Genomic DNA, 20,739 nt, shown 5'->3' with positions numbered 1-20,739 from the left:
TTGAAGCCGGTCTTGTAACTGAATGTAATGGAACATCTAGTACACGGGAAACGGACACCTTCATGCGTTTTTCGGTGAGCAGTTAAATTACGTTTCGCCGTGAATTCCGAAGTACATTGATCGCATTTAAAAAAATTTATATGCATTTTTCGGTGAACCATCAAATTAGTTTCGTACATGAATACCAAAGGGCATTGCTCGCATTTAAACATTTTTAAATAAACGCACGAGAAAAATTAATACGGCAAATTAAAATGGAGTAAATTACGTACGTTGTAATACAACAGTGTGAATCGTACTAACCGACCTTCCCTTACAGACACACCAGGAGATGACATCCCCCGCCACCGCTCGTCCTATCATCAGGACCTAACATTCCTCACCACCACTCACCCCCAATCATAGGGATCTATACCGTATACGATGTTTGGACATCTGTTGTATAGATTCCATGAATCCGTATCCCTACGGATAACAAAAGATTTTTTCAGACCTTTTTTTTCTATAAGTAATATATAAACTAAAATATTTAAAACTATAATATATATATACAGGATATAACCATCTACGAAGTCAGTAGTATAGACGATTATGTATGTAACCAAGATTATACGATCGATTGGTTAATGTTATATTAACCCTGCGTAGGTCGCGCGGATTACTATTGTAATCCATCTAAAAATAAATGGTTTTTTCGTATATTGAAAACCAATAAAGTTATCTTATCTTTTCAGTGACTTCGAATAACATGTTGCTTAATATAATTAGTTTGTTTCCGATTACTGGTCGCATAAGTTCTCGTTGTTATCGGAATTCAAAGTGTGTTGGATTACCAGTGTATGCCGCGCGATCTTTCACGCCCGTTTTTTTTCCGTTTATTTTCTAATCAAAGTTTTTATTTACGTATTAATTATAAAATAATAATAAAAAAATGAGCAACACAATCGATATTGAACAATGGCTAGAAGAAGATGAAGATGAACTTATTGATGGAAATGACATTGACAGTGAAGGTGAGTTGGGGGATCAGGTAGACATTAATAATGAAAACATGGATACGGAAAATAGTGACTATGAAAATGAAAGTGAGTCAAGTAGTGATGATGTTGGTCCAATATTACAAAATAAATATTTTTTTGGGAAGGATAAAACTAGATGGAATAAGAAAGCACCTACTAGTACCCATCGGACACGTTCTCATAATATAATTATTCATTTACCTGGTCCAAAATCGATCGCAAAAAATATGAAAACTCATTTAGAATGTTTTTTTCTTTTTTTTTGATGAAGTTGTAATAAATATTATCGTCAAAAGTACAAATATAAAAATATCTTTTGTGAAGGAAAATTATGAACGTGCTCGAGATGCTAGGGAAACTGATGATGTTGAAATTAAAGCTTTGATTGGTATTTTAATTCTTGCAGGAATTTCTAAATCTAGTAGACAAAATATATTTAATTTATTTGATGATTCCAAGGGAACTGGACTTGAGGCTGTGTATCTAACTATGAATGTTCAACGTTTTAGATTTTTAGTTAGAAATTTTCGTTTTGACGATTTTACCAACCGCTCAGAAAGAAGCGAAATTGATAAATTGGCTCCTATAAGGGAACTTTTTGAAGTTCTAGTGCAAAATTTTCAAAATAATTTTATTCCGAGTGAATATTTGACATTAGATGAACAATTAATTGCTTTCCGTGGTAGATGTTCGTTCAGACAATATATTCCAAATAAACCTGCCCGTTACGGAATAAAAATATTCGCTCTTGTAGACGTAAAAAATGCATATACATTTAATTTGGAGGTTTATGCCGGGCAACAACCAAATGGTCCTTATAAAATGAATAATAGTGCGGAAAGTGTTGTCAAAAGAATGGTTCAGCCAGTGGAAGGTACTAAAAGGAACATAACCATGGATAACTGGTTCACTTCACTTCCAGTGGTAAAATATTTACTAACTGAAAAACAATTGACAGTAGTGGGGACTTTAAGAAAAAATAAAACATGTATTCCAAAAGAATTTTCAATTTTAAAAAATAGGGAAATAAATTCGTCATTATTTGGTTTCCAAAAAGATTGCACAATCACTTCATATGTCCCGAAAAAAAATAAAGTAGTTATACTGCTATCCACTCTGCATATTGACGCTTCTATCGATCAAGACACAGGACTAGGAGATCAACAAAAACCAGAGATGATTACATTTTACAACCAAACTAAATATGGCGTTGATAGATTAGACCAAATGTGTAGTCTATATGGCGTTTCAAGAAATTCTCGTCGTTGGCCGCTTACCATATTTTTTAACCTAATTAATATATCATGTATAAATGCTTTAAATGTGTATAAATTTAACAATATCAACAATAAATCTAAAAGATCAGACTTTTTAGAAGCATTAGCTTTACAACTGATGAAACCGAATATTGAAAGACGTATTAAAAATTCAAAATTACCAAAACATATTAGGAGTCGTGGTATGAAAATTGTAGGCCTCGTTGAAGATACACCTATTTTGCCTGAACGTCCTAAGGGAATTGGTCGATGTTATTTGTGTGGAAGAGCAAGAAACAAAAGTACGAGAAAATCATGTGAACGTTGTTACAAATGGGTGTGTCCAGATCATTTAAAATATATTTGTATTGGGTGTTGTGATGAAGAACAGAGTGAAGAATCATCTTAAATTATTTCAAATCAATAAAAATGTATTTTTTTTTTATAATTAAAAGTTAGAATATGTAAAAATTTATAAAGTACTCTTGTTTTTTTCGTAATTATAAATATAGAGAGCTAAAATATATGTAAAATACTAAAATATTAATATGTTTGTACAGAAATATTATAAAAATTTAATTACATTGAGTATCATTACAATTTAAGAAAACAAGTTCTAATAAATTATTATTTATTCTCATTTAAGTTAAAATGTATATTCTAAAGCAGGGGTCTTCAACCCGCGGCCCGCCCTGTCATAATATGCGGCCCGCGATCACATTTGAAATTAAGCATGTATATTTTCTAATTCGATAAAATTATAACGGCTAAGCCATCGCTATCGGAAATATGCGATAAGATAAATTTAATTATACGTACTAAACCTACCTACCTACCTAGATATAAATGACCTAACCTACCTAGAGATAAATGTTGGCTGTTGCCTGTTAGTTCGTAATCGATTGTGGAATGAGCATAATACTCGTGTGAAATATGTCAGTCAGTAAAAAACGTAAAATCTCGGATGAAAGTCGCGTTTTTCAAGAAAAATGGTCCAATAACTATTTTTTTATTCAAGTTAAAGAAAAGGCAATATGTTTGATTTGTCAAGAATCGATTGCAGTGATGAAAGAGTACAATTTAAAACGACATTATGGTACCAAACATGCAGCAAAATATGATATGATACAAGGACAACTTCGAATTGACAAATTTGCATTGTTAATGAAAAATATACAAGGTCAGTCTTCCGGTTTAAAAAAATATCATAAAGACTCAGAAGCCAGTGTCAAAGCTAGTTATATAATAGCACAAAAAATTGCCGCTAAATCGAAGCCGTTCACTGATGGTGAATTTATAAAAGAGTGCATGGAGGCGGCCTCTGAAATTTTATGTCCAGCACAAAAACAACTTTTTTCCAAATTGAGTTTATCAGGTGTAACTGTAGCAAGGCGTATAGAAGAACTAGGAACTGATATTGAGAGCACCCTAAAAGAACGAATTTCTAAATTTATTTTTTATTCGCTGGCCCTTGACGAAAGTATAGATTTGTCAGATACTGCTCAATTAGCAATTTTTGTTCGGGGTATCGATTCTAATTTTAATATCACTGAAGAATTAGCCGCGCTTTTTCCAATGAAAGGCACAACAAAAAGTTGTGATATTTTTAATGCGTTAATATCGACACTTAACCGTTTTGGCATCAAATTAAATAACCTTTCTGGAGTTATAACAGATGGAGCCCCATCAATGGTTGGAAAAAATGAAGGGCTCGTAGCGCTAATTAAAAAAGAAATGAGTACATGTGGTGCTTTACAACTGATGCAATATCACTGCATTATCCACCAAGAAAATTTATGTGCAAAATCTGTCGGTTTTCAAACTATTATGAAAGATGTTGTAAAAATAGTAAATTTTATCAGATCAAGAGCATTGAATCATAGAGAATTTAAAAACTTTCTAAGTGAAATAGATGCTGAACAAGGAGATGTAATCTATTTTACAGATGTTCGTTGGCTCAGTAGAGGAAAAGTCTTGAAAAGGGTTTTTGATTTAAAAAACGAAATTTTTGAATTTGCTGCAAGTAAAGGAAAAAAATTTGAACAACTTAATGATACAGAATGGAAAAATGATTTTGCCTATCTCACGGATATTACATTGCACTTGAATGAGTTGAATTTACGCTTGCAACGTCAAAACCAATTAATTCATAATTTATTCGACCATATTAAAGCTTTCGAAAATAAACTTATGCTGTGGGAAATCCAGCTAAAAAAAAATAACACAGCTCACTTCCCATGTATGTCAAAATACAATGTTACTTCAACAGAAAAATATGCAGAAGCAATTTCTGATTTAAAACACCAGTTCAAGTTGAGGTTCTCAGATTTCAAAGCTAATGAAACATATTTTAATTTGTTTTCAATTCCATTTTCATTACCAGTTGAAGATGTCCCAGAAAACATGCAAATGGAGATCATTGATTTACAAAACAATAAAGTATTAAAAGAAAAGTACAATAATGTTGAACTTTCAATTTTTTATTCGAAATATATTAACACAGAGACATATCCTAATCTTCGAAACAACGCATTAAGAATGATGTCTCTTTTTGGCAGTACTTATACTTGTGAACATATTTTTTCACGAATGAAAATTGTCAAATCAAAAAATAGAGCTCGGTTAACTGACAGTCACTTGGAAAGTTCACTCAGAATTGCCTCGTCGCAGATCCAACCAAATATAAACAAATTAGTTAGTGAAAAACAGTGTCAGTTATCACACTAAAAATAAAATAAAAAATTTGTAATTAACAAAAAATGTTTATCTATATATGTTTTAATAATAATAATAATAATAATTTGTAATTTAAAATGTAATCATGAAAATTTTAATAATAAAACTGAATTTTTGTATAAAATACATGTTTTTACTACGAATGCGGCCCGCAAGATTATTAAAAAATAATACGTGGCCCGCTGCATAAAAAGGTTGAAGACCCCTGTTCTAAAGTAAAAAATAAAAATTTTAATTTTTTCTTTATCGCAATATATTTGTCAATATGTACTTAGTATATAACAATAATTTACATTTTCAATAGAGACTTAGAACCTATTAAAAAAAAAAAAAAAAAATTGATTACAACTGTAATCCGCGCGACTACAGGCGTACAATGCACGCGACCCACGCAGGGTTAATGGCAAGTGTAGATCATGATTATTGCTTTCGTTATGTATATATTGGAGCAAAAGGAAGACAGTCGGATGGTGGTATATTTGCAGATTGTTCCTTAAAATATGCAATTGAAAATAATAAACTAAACCTCCCAAAAGACGCAGTTTTTGTTGCCAATGAAGCGTTTCCTATGAAACCATATTTAATGAAACCATATGCGCGAAGAAATTTAACAAAAGAACAAAAAATTTTTAACTATAGATTGTCAAGAGCTAGGCGTATAGTAGAAAATGCTTTTGGAATTCTAACAAGTCGATTTAGAGTTTATGAAAAACCAATATCGCTTATTCCAGAAAAGGTAGACAGTATCGTAAATGCTACTTGTGCTTTACATAATTGGCTTAGAATAAAATCGCCTAATACCTACACACCATCGGGTACATTTGATTATGAAGATTTAGATAATTGTTATTGGTCTCCTGGATCATGGCGTAATGAAGTACAACCAACAGGAATTATAAATATGACTTCTCACCCACCGAGATATCCGTCGACATCAGCCACAACATTGCGAGAAAAATACACACAATATTTTAATAACGAAGGTGCTGTTCCATGGCAGGATAATATGATTTTTTAAGTAAATCTATCTATATATTAATTAATATTATTGTTATGTTTGTATTAGTTACGTATTACATTTTTTTTAAATTTTGACATTGTGCGACCAACTTCACGGACCTATATACTAAATTCTAATATTATATTATACATAAATTTAGTATTTACTATTGGTATTTATGTAATTTAATTTATTTAAATTTTGGTAGTGAAATATATTAAAAAATTACCAAATTAGAATGAGTTTTCCTTGATTCGACAACCGGATGCAAAAATATATCAAGTGCTTCAAACCAAAATACTTTTGGTTTATACACATCGTTGGCACCTGATCCAGACTTTTTTGAATCCTCTACTTTTCTTTTTTCTTGGTGTTAGGCCGTACGTAATTTTTTTATTTTTATTGGAACATCAGATGGTCCAAAATTAGGTTCATTCATTTCTTCAGAAATCGTTTTATATGCCTGGTTCCGTGCATCTCTGTTCTTATATTGGTTCAGTTTTACGTTCCATAGTACTTCATGATGGCAATACAAAGTAATTAATTTCAGTACATTTTTTTCGTTCAAACTATACTTTGATTTGGAAGTAGCCATTTCAGTGTTTAAAAATTAAATTATTTAACAAATAAACTTAAAACAAAATTCATAAAACACAATCACATCCACGTGGTTCACTATTCATGTTTGAGAATAAACTGGCATACAATTACCTAATTGCATTCAATTACTGTCCGACATGCCGGACTGCATGCAAGTTTGAGCATGCAAGAACTTGCATGCGTATTATCAACGTTCACATTTGTTCAATTTTGTTCTTGCACGAGTAAAAATAAGCATGCGGGAAAAAGCATACCAGAAATTGCAATAGTGTGAACCCGGCATAATGGTGAATCGGATTTTTTGGCAGTATTGCACAAACTGTTATCATTTTTATCCAAACATTCAAAATCAGAACTACTAAGTTCATCACAGGAATCATAATCAGTCATATCAGAATTTCCAGAACAATTATTGTAATCTTCTTCGCTACATAAATTAGAAATCATATTATTGTCACAATGTATGTGGGTGGGTGATGACATATTATTTGCAAATGAATTTTGTTGTGTTGAATCGGCCATTATAAAATTGCTTTCATCATCCTCACTACTTGACGGAAATAATGTTGCAATACATTGTGCGGCTTTTTTTCTACGACGATATCGAGTTGATTTAGACCTAATAAAATTTTAAAGGTTTCAAAAACTATACTTATTACTTTAAGCACCAAAATATAATAAATGTTTTAGGTATTATAACACTTCACAAATACCTAACACCTAGCTATTCATTTGGTAAATATCAAGTTCAATATTTAAATAATACATCATAATATGAAGAATTTTCTTAGTTTAAATATTTAGTTTACTATAGAATATAGAATATACCTAGCAGGTAAACAAAATAGACAATCATTTTGAAAATTATAACAAATATCTTTTAAAAAAGTGATATTTTTAATATTAAACTTATTATTTGTTGATATAAATGTGGTTGTACAGTTGAGAAATATAAAAATAAATAATAAAACATAATAACTTTTAATTGTTTCAACATTGTTAGCAACTTTGTATAGCATTTTGAATACAATTAAATATTAGGTACATAAATATATTATACTTGTGTTGTACATAAGAATTAATAATATATTAACAATTATAAGAATTATTATATCATGAGACAGGTAATATAAAATTATGTTTTATAAAATATTTTTAATAAATTATTAGAACTATATGTTGTAGGTATCATGAATATTCATGATGTTCCAAGTAAAATGCTTAATATTTTGGAATATATTATAATACATTATATAACCATCATTATGTTTAAATTAAAATATAGTGTATGACATATTTAAACTTTCATTACACATGCAATGTTTATATGTATATGTACAGGTACATAATTCGACTGCCGCAACGAAAACTGTCGTAACTCAATTTTTATCAATTTTGAGTTGATAACGAAAACGAATTCTCCTCTATTTTCTATATCTCCGACGACCACAATTATTATTAAAACTTGGTCAAAGAGAATAGAAAAACTTGAATTATAATGCCATAGAAAACAGTGGTATCAGCGAAGAAAGTTGTAACTTGAGTTACGACCACATTATTCACGCCCAGTTATTGATTACAGTTTTGGCGCCAAAGTGTATTATCAGTCATAATTTAAAGCACGTGAATTTTATATTTTACTAGCTGATACCGTGCACTTCGTTACCCGTTAAATGTACAAACTTTTATATGACTCAAACTTTGTTCAATGTGTTATTAAATATTCAGTGTTTGATATTCTATATTTATCTTAAATTTTCTGCTGCCCGAGATAAAAATTCTAATTCGCAGCAGTTATTATCAGGTAGGCAATCTACCTGCGGTAGATCGCGGACCCCGTGCTGTTTGTACGTAAGTGTATGAATTAACTCTAAAGTATCAAAGTCATACCAAGTTTGTCGTTTTTACTTGGTATAACTTTGATAAAAAAAAGTAAAAAGTAAAAAAGGAAATTTAGCCCTTTTTAAAAAAGTAAAAAGTAAATTTTTGACATTTTCCCCTAAAATTTAACCCTTTCTAAAAATTAATCCTTTCTTAAAATTCAACCATTTCTAAAAATAATCATTTCTTTAAAAAAAAATCAACCCTTTTTAAAAAATAAATAAATATTTTATCTATTAATTATTTCTTCTATAACCAATAACGACCATATATATAAACAAACATTTCCACCGTAAGTCTCAAAATCCCTGTTTGATCACTTCCCCAGGCTTCTATTAATTTATCGTAGTGTGGTGTTCTATAGCCTTCCTCGATAAATGGACTATCCAACAAAAAATTAATTTTTCAATTCGAACCAGTAGTTCCTGAGATTAGCGCGTTCAAACTCTACAGCTTTAAAAAATAATAATAATAATATATAATATAAATAAATAATACAAATATCGATAATAGCTGGGCTTAAAATCGATTAATATCGATAAAAATCGAAAAAAAATAATATATTTTTATATTCTGGTTGATATACATTTTTTATTTTAGACACTCATAACTCTAGAGTAAACAAATATAATAGTTGGCACATTATTCATTTTATTTTGAAACATTATCGTTTTATGTTATCTAAGAACTTTTTCAATCAAAAATGACTATTATTTTTTGGAGAGAATTTTTATGCTTAGAGTTACGAGTGTCTAAAATAAAAAATGTATATCAACCAGAATATAAAAATATATTATTTTTTTTTCGATTTTTATCGATATTAATCGATTTCAAGCCCACCCAGATAGCAATATCATATTTCAGTAATATTGATTAAATATTGTTGAAAGCAGATTATCATTGCAACAATATGTGTTTATGACGATTTTCTGATGTTTAAAATATTCTCACCATGTTTGCACAATAACCAAATGGCAGAAAAATCCACCATTGAGACAATATGTTCAAATTCACATTGTTACAATGATATATTTAACATATTTTGAAGATATGTAATTACAATATTGCCGAAATATTTGGTGACAATTTGTTTTAAATATTTTATGAAATATATTTCTCCAATATTATTCCTACATATATTTCATGAATATTTTCCTCCATACATGTCCACAATGTTTAAATAATCTTTTAATTTAGCTTCCTATTTTATATTACTTACCTACAATATACACGGCTAGCTTTGTATAATATAATATGTATACATTTTATTATATACATTTTATATAATAATATGTTTGAATAAGTTTATGAAAAAACAATGATTTGCTTATACATCATTCGTAACCCAAAACAAAAAAAAAAATGATTTCATGCTGTATATTTTATTTAGACACCATATATTTCACTATAATAGTATGATATGATAATGATATACTCAATATGGGTGTATTAATCAAAACTAAAAAGAAAATTCATGGCCAATTTCCATAAAAAAAATTTTACTATAGTCATTTCCATCATAATAAAACAAAAAAAACATAATAATTGTACTTATAAGTACGAAACTGTTAGATGTTACAATATAAGTACATTCAATATGTAATAATTAAAATTAAATTAAATAATAATGTTAGTTATTAATTTTTTCTTCTTTTTTTTTTAATACGGTTAGCAGCTTGGGCCATCCACTTTGAAACGGCTGATGAAATATCCATATCAGGCAATAACTCAAATTTCTTATTTTTCCGTATGGCTTCTATGAACAAAATACTTTTTTATAAAAATGTGTAACATTATTATTATTAATTTGATGGAAGCAAAAACATTAATTTATGAATTAGATTTTTAAGTTATTATCCTTATTTGTTGGAATAGTACTATCTGACATGCCGTGTAGGAGAAAAACCATATAAAATTATTTCATAAATATATATTGATGCACTATACCAGACAAAATAAGTATCTGTAGGCCATTCTTACCAAATAGTAATTTGCAGCAGTTCAGTCCAGAAAATTTGTTTTTACCTTTGAAACCAACATATGAATATTTCTGGATAAATGAATCTGAAAACATATGTTGCATGATACGGCGGACTGTTTCAGGGATGGTAAGGCCGACTGATCTTGATAATACGATAGCCTGATGTAAATGATTAAAAAAATATTTATATAGTATACCTCCACAATAATCATATTATATTAATAAATTAAATGCAAATTTTAAAATCATACTTGATTATTCCTAAGTTTTTGGTCATTTAGTAATGTTTCAATAGTAATCAGTTCATCATTATTGTTGACTGGCCAAATAATTTCACATGATGTATTAATTTCAGTACCAACGTTTGATGCTGAATTTTCAATACTTTGAGCTGTTAGACTTTTTAATACTTCAATAGAGTAGGCCATACTTTTTATTTCATATCTCATATTTGTTAAAGATGTTTTAACAAAATTTTGAAAATCATCTATAAAATATAAATTATAATTATAGTTTATATATTAATAAATATTTAGTAGCAATATATTGTATTCAAATTGGTTAAGTAAATATAATAAATGTTTTGTCCATATATAATCGAGCAAATATAATGTTTAACAAATTATAATTTATAATACAATATACTATAATATACTAATTAATTACCTGAAGTAGGAATAATTGGCGTAGAAACAGTGTGACTAGTGGGTGTTGCAGGTGGTATTGCAATTGATAAACTAGGATTACTAGTTATAATAATATCATCAGGACATTTTATTTCTATAAAATATAAAATTATTTAACATTGTGTTAACCATGTATCAGAAAAAAAATTATTATCATAATAATTTTTAATGATTTTTAGGCCTAGCTCTTGCCATATTAAAATAAAATGATTACTCTAAGTTGATGTTCTTTTTTTAAATGATTATATTATATTTACCAGTAAGTGCAGATGTAGAAGCAAAATTGGTTGAGGTTACAGGCGTTGCAACTGAGGAATTGTCGGTATTATTAACTGATTCGCCTTCAATCCAAAATTCAATCACTGTAGGAATATATTTAAATGCAATATAAAATTAATATTTGAATTAAAACATTAAAATAATATATAATAATGAACATTCAGCAAGGACAAGTGCTTAAATGTCTTGAACCACTTATCTAACTAAAATAATCTGTTTTATATTTTTTTAAATAATTATATTACACTTACAATCATCATTCTGATCATGTATATTTGTATCAATTACTTTTTCTGTACCAATGTCATCTATAAATTTAAATTTAAATATAAATACCAAAAAATGTGTACATTCAAATACATATTATACTATACATTTTTAATTCAGTTTATTACATACAACTTAAAGCATCAATATGTATATAATAATATACTTTAATACCCTAATTAATTAAAATAAACTATTTTATTATTTTTAACTATACTATACTATTACAATCATGATTTCCATGTGGTGAAAATGTCTTGTCACTTATATCATCTGCATCATTATCCACATCTAAAATATAAAATATTATGTTTAATTTAAAACATACGCAACACATTTAATAATAGAGAATTACCAGAGTTTTCCGAAAATGTAGGTGGGGGTACATATTTTTTTTTTGGGTTGTTCATCGGCAGAAGTATCTAAATCTGTTGTTAATTGTGCTTTCTTAGCCTTTTCTTTTGCTTCTTTTAAAGATTCTGAAATATATAATAGTAAATGTATAAAAATAATACTAATAGAATAATAAAATTGCAGTATTTTGTTTAGTGTAATACAAAATATATTGTGTACAAATATTTTATTATTATAATATGTTATATAAATTCTATAATATAGTTCTATGAATATTATCATACCTATTGCTTTTTCAGTATTTAATTTCCTCGCACTGTAGAAATCAAACTCTAAAGCATTAGTTGCGGTACGCCTTTCAATGTATTTATTTACATTTTTTATATTATATTTTTTTGGCCATCCGCATTGACCATTTTTGTACCAATGGCTAGGTACTGCGGCCACACTATTATCAAAACTAAACAATACAATTGACCACATTTTTCTGAAATAAAAGAATAAAATGTATAAAATGATATATGTACACTATACCTATATATTGTTCTATAGACAAATTGTCTTACCTTAAGTTTAATATAATAAATATTACATTTATTAGTATAATATTATAAAAAAATATATATAGTATTTGTTATATATACAGTACACATGCAATATATATATATAATGTGAATTGTCATTATGCATTTTTAAACAGAATGGATTATAGGTATTGCAATATTTCTGTTTTTGAATATTAAAACCATTAACTTATGCATTATTTTGTCTATGTTCCAGCTTTGTAATTTATCAGACATTATATCTTCAAAAACATATATACCCAACTTGGTAGATTTTATCGGACTATCATAAAGTGGTTTTTTTCCAAGAAATGTATATCCTATTGTTCGCTCCGCAAACAAATTAAATGTCTTCGTTTCCGCGCCAACAGCAAATCAGCTGGCTGTCTGGTGTGCGCATGTATGTGTGTGATTCACGACAACGGATCGAGGAGTGCGTGCGTTGTCCCACCGTCAGCTTGTGATAGCGGTGCGCCGTTATCTAACTGATGGTGGGCAATGTGCGTATTCTAACGGTCACATTTTCGTTTTATTATTTTTTCATATATTTCCAATGTTTGTCGTTATTCATAAAGTTGTGTACCGCTTTCAGTGCCACCGAAAGTCTATATTTCGTCGTATTAAATGTTTAAGGTGGTACTGATCGCATTTTTGTGAGTTATGCGTTTTTTCATTGGTCATTCAAATATTCATTCGTTTTCGTAAAAGCCACACATTCAATTAAATACATTCGTTTTCTTTTTTTTTTCTCTCTTCTCGTCTGTCGAGCTGCGCGGTCGAAACGTAGCCAGGTTTCATTATTCACTCATTAATACATTCGTTTTCGTTATTCATTCATTAATACATTCGTTTTCGTTATTCATTCGTTTTGTGCTCGTCTCCTGTGAATTGCCTTCTGTAAGTATCGTTCAGTAATTTGTATTCATTCAACCACTAATATTATTCCCCCATTCAGGGCGTACCACGAGATACTTGCAGAAGCACGTGAATTTTGTGTCGTTGTCAATTACATGTGTTCAGTGATTTATTCGTTTGAACTGGTGGCTCGTTAGTCGTACGTTCTCAGGTTACTGCACATTTAATTATTATAATATTGTATTTTTATTGTGAAAATGTGCGCATCCTGAGACGGTAGCGTTTGGTTCGAAGCCGCTAACGGACACCAGTTCTCCAGGTAACCAGCTGACGAGCTGTATTATTCAATTATTAAATATTTGATATTCAATCATTATTATGTTTAGGTGCTAATCAAGCATTCTATTACATTGTTATTACCTAGTGGATGCCAAATAGGCATCTCACATTTATATATTATATTATTTAAGCTGTATTATTCTTGAACCATATTATTATTATTATTTCATTACCTACCATTACTTATCATTACAATAAAATCAATCATTAAATACATTATTTGCTCGGATTATCTATTTTAATATCTTCTTTATTATTATAAGGTCGTTAGTAAAATATTTATATTGAAGGCACCCTTAACCTAACCTAACCTAACCGTGAAGGCACCCTTAACTTTAATTATAAGAAATTTATTTTTGTTAAGAGCCAAACGCGACATTTTTGGTGACCTCGACGTGATAGCGCTTGCTTTCATTATTATAGATAATCCTGGAACATTAACATCATATTCAAAATAATATAAAACAAAAAAAATCATTTTTTTTTTTTTTTTTTTTTTTTATTTATTCATTCATTTTCTCATATTGATTTATGTAAGTTGGTACTTGGTTTTGTATTGCATTGCATATTTATTATTTTTCATATTTATATATTTGTTAGTTGAACATTAGACATATTAAAATATTATACTTGTACTACATCTGTAAATCAAAGTCAACATCATGGTCGACACAGATCTCTCTGCTTTGCCTAAGGAATTGCGTAAGCTGATCAAGGAGCGTCGGTCAATCAAGGACTCGATAAACTCCATCAGGGACTATGTCAACAAATTCATTCTGGCAAGTTCATCCGTGCGTCAACTACAAATCCGTTTATCAAAATTGACTGCATTTATGGCTGAGTTGTCTGTCACTCAAGAAGCCATTGTTGATTTTGATCTGGGACATGATGATATCACTGAACAAGTTGCATTTGATGACTTCACATTCACATTAGTGGCTGACATGGAAGAGCTTATAGAAGAACATGGGCCAAGTGCAACGTCAAGTTCAATGTATCCTAGCAACCAGTCAAGTGCATCAGTCAATGAATCTATGAGATTGCCTACAATTAACATTCCCACGTTCAATGGTGAGATAGAGAATTGGGCTTCCTACATTGACACCTTTAATGCACTATTCCACAACAACCAAAATTTACCTAATGTTCATAAAATGCATTATCTTAAGTCAGGTGTCTGCGGTACAGCCGCTGAGGTGATTAAAAGTTTCTCAATTACATCAGATAATTACCAAGCCGCCTATGATGAATTAGTAAAGCAATATGAAAACAAGGCGTTAACTATCCAAGTTCATATTCGTGCATTATTGAATTCACCAAAGGTACATACAAATTGTGCTTCTGAATTAAAGAAATTACATTATCATGTTAATTCTCATGTTCGCTCTCTTATCGCTTTAAAGCAACCTGTACAACATTGGGATGCCTGGTTGACAACAATTGTCTGTTGTCATCTAGATCCAACTACTGCTGGTGAGTGGCAGCTGCTACAAACCAGCAAGGAACTCCCTGCATTTAAAGATATTGAGTCGTTTCTGTCTAAACGCATAGCTGCCTATGAAGTCGGGTATATTTCATCAAAGTCTGATACAAAACAAACCACTGGAAAGCAAAATCAGTATGGAGTCAAAAAACATGATGTCAAGGCATTTTTTGCCAAAAAATCTGAACCTCATACTATCAAGTGTGTGTTGTGTACAGCGCCACATAGAATTTATGCATGCGACCAATTCAATCAAATGTCAGTATCTGAGCGTAAGGATATTGTAACCAAATTTAAATTATGTTTCAACTGTCTGAACTTCGGACATCAAGTTGAATCTTGTTATTATCCTGGATGTCCACGTTGTGGCAAAAAACATAATTCAAGACTACATGCTGACTCGAGCCATATGTCAGAACCAGAGAGCTCTACGCAAACTGAGACACAGAAAACCAGTCAACATAATGCAGTATGCCATGCGATGACCAGCAATAAGCATGCATCAAGTACCACGTCCACTGTGATGCTTGCTACTGCTGTAATAAATGTTCATGACTCTGATGGACGACCGCAACGTTGTAGAGCCATTTTGGATTCTGGATCTCAACTTAATTTCATAACGTCATCTTGTGCTCAACGCCTGCGTTTAAAGAAGACTAATGTTTCATTGTCAATATCTGGTGTTGGTACTATGTCTTCTTCCACTGTGCGTTTAATGCCATGCACTATATCATCACATTGTCAAAACTATCAATCCTCGATTGAATTTCATTCACTGCCAACAATAACAGAAAGACTTCCACAACAAATGTTCAGCATGGATCAATTGAACATATCTGATGATGTCAAGGGCAATCTAGCTGATCCTCAACTCAACGTACCAGCTGCTGTTGACATATTATTTGGCGCCGAGCTATTTTATGACATTTTCCTGGGTGCACGTAAACAGCTGTCCAAACATATTAGTGCACACAATACAAAACTTGGTTGGATACTTGTTGGTAAATTATTTGAGAAGTCATTGGTTATGTCAAAAATAACCATGCTATCTACACCAGTATCCACCAATTCTGCTTTAAGTCTATTTACCTCAACTACAAATGCTCAATTCATCGAAGAAGCTCAAGCGGAGAAGCACTTTTCATCAACTGTTAAGCGTGATGAAAGTGGGAGATTTGTTGTAAGGCTTCCAATTAATGACAAGATCACATTCCTTGGCGATTCTCGACCAATGGCAGAAAGGCGGTTTTACAATTTAGAAAGGAGACTTAGTAAAGATAAAAAATTGGCAGAGCAATATGACATGTTTATTTCTGAATACTTGGCGTTAAACCACATGGAGCTGGCAAGTCCTACATGGACTGGACCAAAATATTATTTGCCTCACCATCCAGTATTTAAGACCAATAGCACAACCACAAAACTTCGAGTAGTGTTTGATGGTTCTGCCAACACCAAGTCCGGAATAGCACTCAATGATATTTTGTTGAAAGGACCAAAAGTACAGTCAGATATATTTCATATCCTTCTTCGATTTCGCATTCACCAAGTAGTGATCACAGCGGACGTTGAGAAAATGTACCGACAAGTGTTAGTTGCACCTGAGGATAGAGACCTCCAACGAATCCTTTATCGAAAAAGTCCTACTGATCAACTACAAGAGTACAGGCTGTGCACTGTAACATATGGAACAAAGTCAGCCTCGTATTTGGCCACTCGTTGTCTAGCTGAGATTGGAAAATGCACAGACAATCCTAAATTAAATCGAGTAATCACTCAAGATTTCTACGTTGATGATCTCCTGAGTGGCGGGGCATCTGAAGATGAATGTTATCAAATTTACACTTCACTATTAAGACATTTTAGTCCAGCTGGTTTTCCACTTCGTAAATGGTGTTCCAACTCAGTCAACCTTATTAACCAAATACCATCAGCGTGTAATGACCCAACGTTTGTATTAAAACTCAGTGAGGATGATACGGTTACAGCCTTAGGACTCACATGGCAACCTATCACTGATCAGTTTCGTTTTACGTTCAAGCATTGGTCACCGCCGTTAAGCATGACCAAGCGTACACTATTATCAGACATCAACTCAGTCTATGATCCTATTGGACTCATATCCCCTGTACTCATTCTTGGAAAAATTTTCATTCAACAATTATGGGGAATGAAGATGAGCTGGGACGACATTATCTCATCTGAATTGCAAGCTCGATGGATAAAATTCTACAACTCTCTTCAGTCGTTGCATGAATTGGCCATACCACGCAAGGTTATCAACACTGCAGATTCAAAGATCACCATTCATGGCTTTTGCGATGCATCGCAAGAGGCATTTGGTGCATGCATTTACTTACGTTCTACCAGTCCAAATAGTCAAGTACAAGTACATCTCCTGGCATCCAAATCTCGTGTTGCCCCAATGAAAGCTACAACCATCCCTAGACTAGAACTATGTGGTGCAGTATTGCTGGCGGAACTGTTGCTAGAGGTAAAAAGTGAACTCAGTTGTTTAGGCATGCAATTCAGTATAAAGGATATTTTACTATGGACTGATTCATCAATTGTTTTGGCTTGGCTAAAAAATGAAGTCCCTTTGCTATCATTCGTGTCAAACAGAGTTGCTCGAATATTAGACATTACAGATAATGTTCAATGGCGCCATGTTATTTCTAAGGAAAATCCTGCCGATCAAATAACAAGAGGTATACATCCTGCTGCGCTGCCTTCATTGTCAATTTGGTGGAACGGACCATCCTGGTTACTTTTGGAAAGTGATTCATGGCCAGGCATTCCAGAGCTACCATCAGAAATCCCTGAAGTTCGTCCAGTAAAATTAGTGCTGGCTACAACTTATTCATCCGATTCCTGGTTGCTGAACAAATATTCGAGTTACATGCAACTTCTACGTATAACTGCCTTAGTCCAACGATTCGTACACAATTGTACAATACAGAGGAAACTCATAGATCAACGTACAACAGGTGCATTGACTGTACATGACCTCAAAGGTTCTAGAGAGTTTTGGATTCGCAAGATTCAGGCTGAAGCTTATCCCTCGGAACTAAAGGCTCTAAATTCAAACTTACCCATTCATCGGTCAAGCTGTCTGCTAAAGCTAAATCCATTTGTAGACGGTATTGGTATTTTGCGTGTGGCAGGCCGCTTAGCGTATGCACCAATACATGACAATACAAAGTTTCCAATTGTATTGCCGCCCTCTTCAACTTTCACAAGATTATATTTCAAATATGAACACCTGAGATTATTGCATGTTGGTCCACAAGCATTGCTCTCACACATACAAGTTAATAACTGGCCCATCCGTGGACGAAGTCTTGCCAGTCGAATCGTGCATCAATGCATTCAATGTTTCCGAACCAATCCAAAATCAATGACGCCTTTCATGGCTCCCCTACCTCGGCAACGTACCACTATTGAAAGACCGTTTTCTCAATGTGGAGTAGATTTCTGCGGGCCAATAATGATTCGAAGTGGTATCCGTCGTGTAAAGACTGAAAAGGCATATATATCGGTATTTGTGTGTTTAGTCACACGTGCAATTCATTTGGAATTAGTGTCCTCTTTGACTGCCGATGCGTTTCTAGCCACGCTAACTAGATTCATGTCTCGCCGAGGACAATGTAGTAACCTTTTCAGCGATAATGGCACAAATTTTGTTGGTGCGAATCGCAAACTCATGTCTCAGTTTGAGGAAATTGCCAAGACTCATGCAACATCATCATATTTATCTGAAAAATCTATGCAATGGCATTTCATTCCACCCTCAGCACCTCATTTTGGAGGCCTGTGGGAAGCTGCGGTTAAGTCTTCTAAACAACTCCTGACAAAACTATCACTAAGTGCAACATTTACATTTGAAGAAGCTACAACGTTGCTGTGTGGAATAGAAGGAGTTTTAAATTCTAGACCCATGACTCCGTTATCCAATGACCCATCAGACTATCAAGCGCTAACACCTGCTCATTTTTTGATTGGTGGAGTTATCACATTACCACCTGAAGCAGATTCATCCACAACCCCGATATCTAGACTCAAACGTTTTGCATTGGTACAATCTTGCATTCAACACTTTTGGAAGAGATGGTCCCGGGAGTACCTTCCTCAATTACAACGCCGAGGTCGCTGGATAAAGGTAACTCGAAATATGAGAGTAGGTGATTTATGTCTTCTCCGACAGGAAAATCTTCCTCCTACAAGATGGGCTCTGGTCAGGGTTCAAGATGTTTATCCCGGTCCTGATGGCACCGTTCGAGTGGTCACGTTACGCAATTCCTCTGGCAACACTTTCAAACGTCCGGTGGTGAAACTTTCTTTGCTACCGAGTGAAGAAGATGAGAGAGAAGAACCTTAGTCATCATCGAAAATGGATTTCAACCAATGTATTATTTTTTTTTTATTTCGCTATTATTGATAATATTGCATGTAGCAAAATTATCATTAATCATATTTAGTTATTTTCATTCGTATTCATAAATGTGTCAAAATAATTGTTTTTTTTTTTTTTTGTATATAATGTTGAAAGGTAGATCCTTTCAAAGGGGGGTGTATGTTCGCTCCGCAAACAAATTAAATGTCTTCGTTTCCGCGCCAACAGCAAATCAGCTGGCTGTCTGGTGTGCGCATGTATGTGTGTGATTCACGACAACGGATCGAGGAGTGCGTGCGTTGTCCCACCGTCAGCTTGTGATAGCGGTGCGCCGTTATCTAACTGATGGTGGGCAATGTGCGTATTCTAACGGTCACATTTTCGTTTTATTATTTTTTCATATATTTCCAATGTTTGTCGTTATTCATAAAGTTGTGTACCGCTTTCAGTGCCACCGAAAGTCTATATTTCGTCGTATTAAATGTTTAAGGTGGTACTGATCGCATTTTTGTGAGTTATGCGTTTTTTCATTGGTCATTCAAATATTCATTCGTTTTCGTAAAAGCCACACATTCAATTAAATACATTCGTTTTCTTTTTTTTTTTCTCTCTTCTCGTCTGTCGAGCTGCGCGGTCGAAACGTAGCCAGGTTTCATTATTCACTCATTAATACATTCGTTTTCGTTATTCATTCATTAATACATTCGTTTTCGTTATTCATTCGTTTTGTGCTCGTCTCCTGTGAATTGCCTTCTGTAAGTATCGTTCAGTAATTTGTATTCATTCAACCACTAATATTATTCCCCCATTCAGGGCGTACCACGAGATACTTGCAGAAGCACGTGAATTTTGTGTCGTTGTCAATTACATGTGTTCAGTGATTTATTCGTTTGAACTGGTGGCTCGTTAGTCGTACGTTCTCAGGTTGCTGCACATTTAATTATTATAATATTGTATTTTTATTGTGAAAATGTGCGCATCCTGAGACGGTAGCGTTTGGTTCGAAGCCGCTAACGGACACCAGTTCTCCAGGTAACCAGCTGACGA

At 32.2% G+C, this 20,739-nt stretch overlaps 3 protein-coding genes across 3 annotated transcripts; 2 read left to right on the top strand and 1 right to left on the bottom strand.

Moving 5' to 3' along the window:
* The first annotated feature begins 3,208 nt into the window (after window positions 1-3,208).
* LOC132953166 (general transcription factor II-I repeat domain-containing protein 2B-like) lies at window positions 3,209-5,002 on the top strand. The gene is made up of 3 exons (XM_061025695.1): window positions 3,209-4,226; window positions 4,305-4,714; window positions 4,781-5,002. The coding sequence occupies exons 1-3, from the start codon at window positions 3,209-3,211 to the stop codon at window positions 5,000-5,002; spliced, it is 1,650 nt and encodes a 549-aa protein (XP_060881678.1).
* A 5,127-nt stretch (window positions 5,003-10,129) lies between these two features.
* LOC132953183 (uncharacterized) lies at window positions 10,130-10,952 on the bottom strand. The gene is made up of 3 exons (XM_061025711.1): window positions 10,725-10,952; window positions 10,473-10,632; window positions 10,130-10,248 (listed from the first exon to the last, which is right to left on the bottom strand). Exons 1-3 carry the CDS (start codon window positions 10,920-10,922, stop codon window positions 10,130-10,132), a joined length of 477 nt encoding a protein of 158 aa, XP_060881694.1. The 5' UTR covers window positions 10,923-10,952.
* A 3,526-nt stretch (window positions 10,953-14,478) lies between these two features.
* Window positions 14,479-19,677, top strand: LOC132953165 (uncharacterized). The gene has a single exon (XM_061025694.1). The coding sequence runs from the start codon at window positions 14,479-14,481 to the stop codon at window positions 19,675-19,677; it is 5,199 nt and encodes a 1,732-aa protein (XP_060881677.1).
* The last annotated feature ends 1,062 nt before the right edge of the window (window positions 19,678-20,739 follow it).

The sequence above is a fragment of the Metopolophium dirhodum genome, unplaced genomic scaffold, assembly GCF_019925205.1.
Source record: "Metopolophium dirhodum isolate CAU unplaced genomic scaffold, ASM1992520v1 scaffold1, whole genome shotgun sequence".
Taxonomy (NCBI): Eukaryota; Metazoa; Arthropoda; class Insecta; order Hemiptera; family Aphididae; genus Metopolophium; species Metopolophium dirhodum.
The sequence above is the reverse complement of the archived record's forward strand: the minus strand, read 5'-3'. Positions and strand labels throughout refer to the sequence as shown.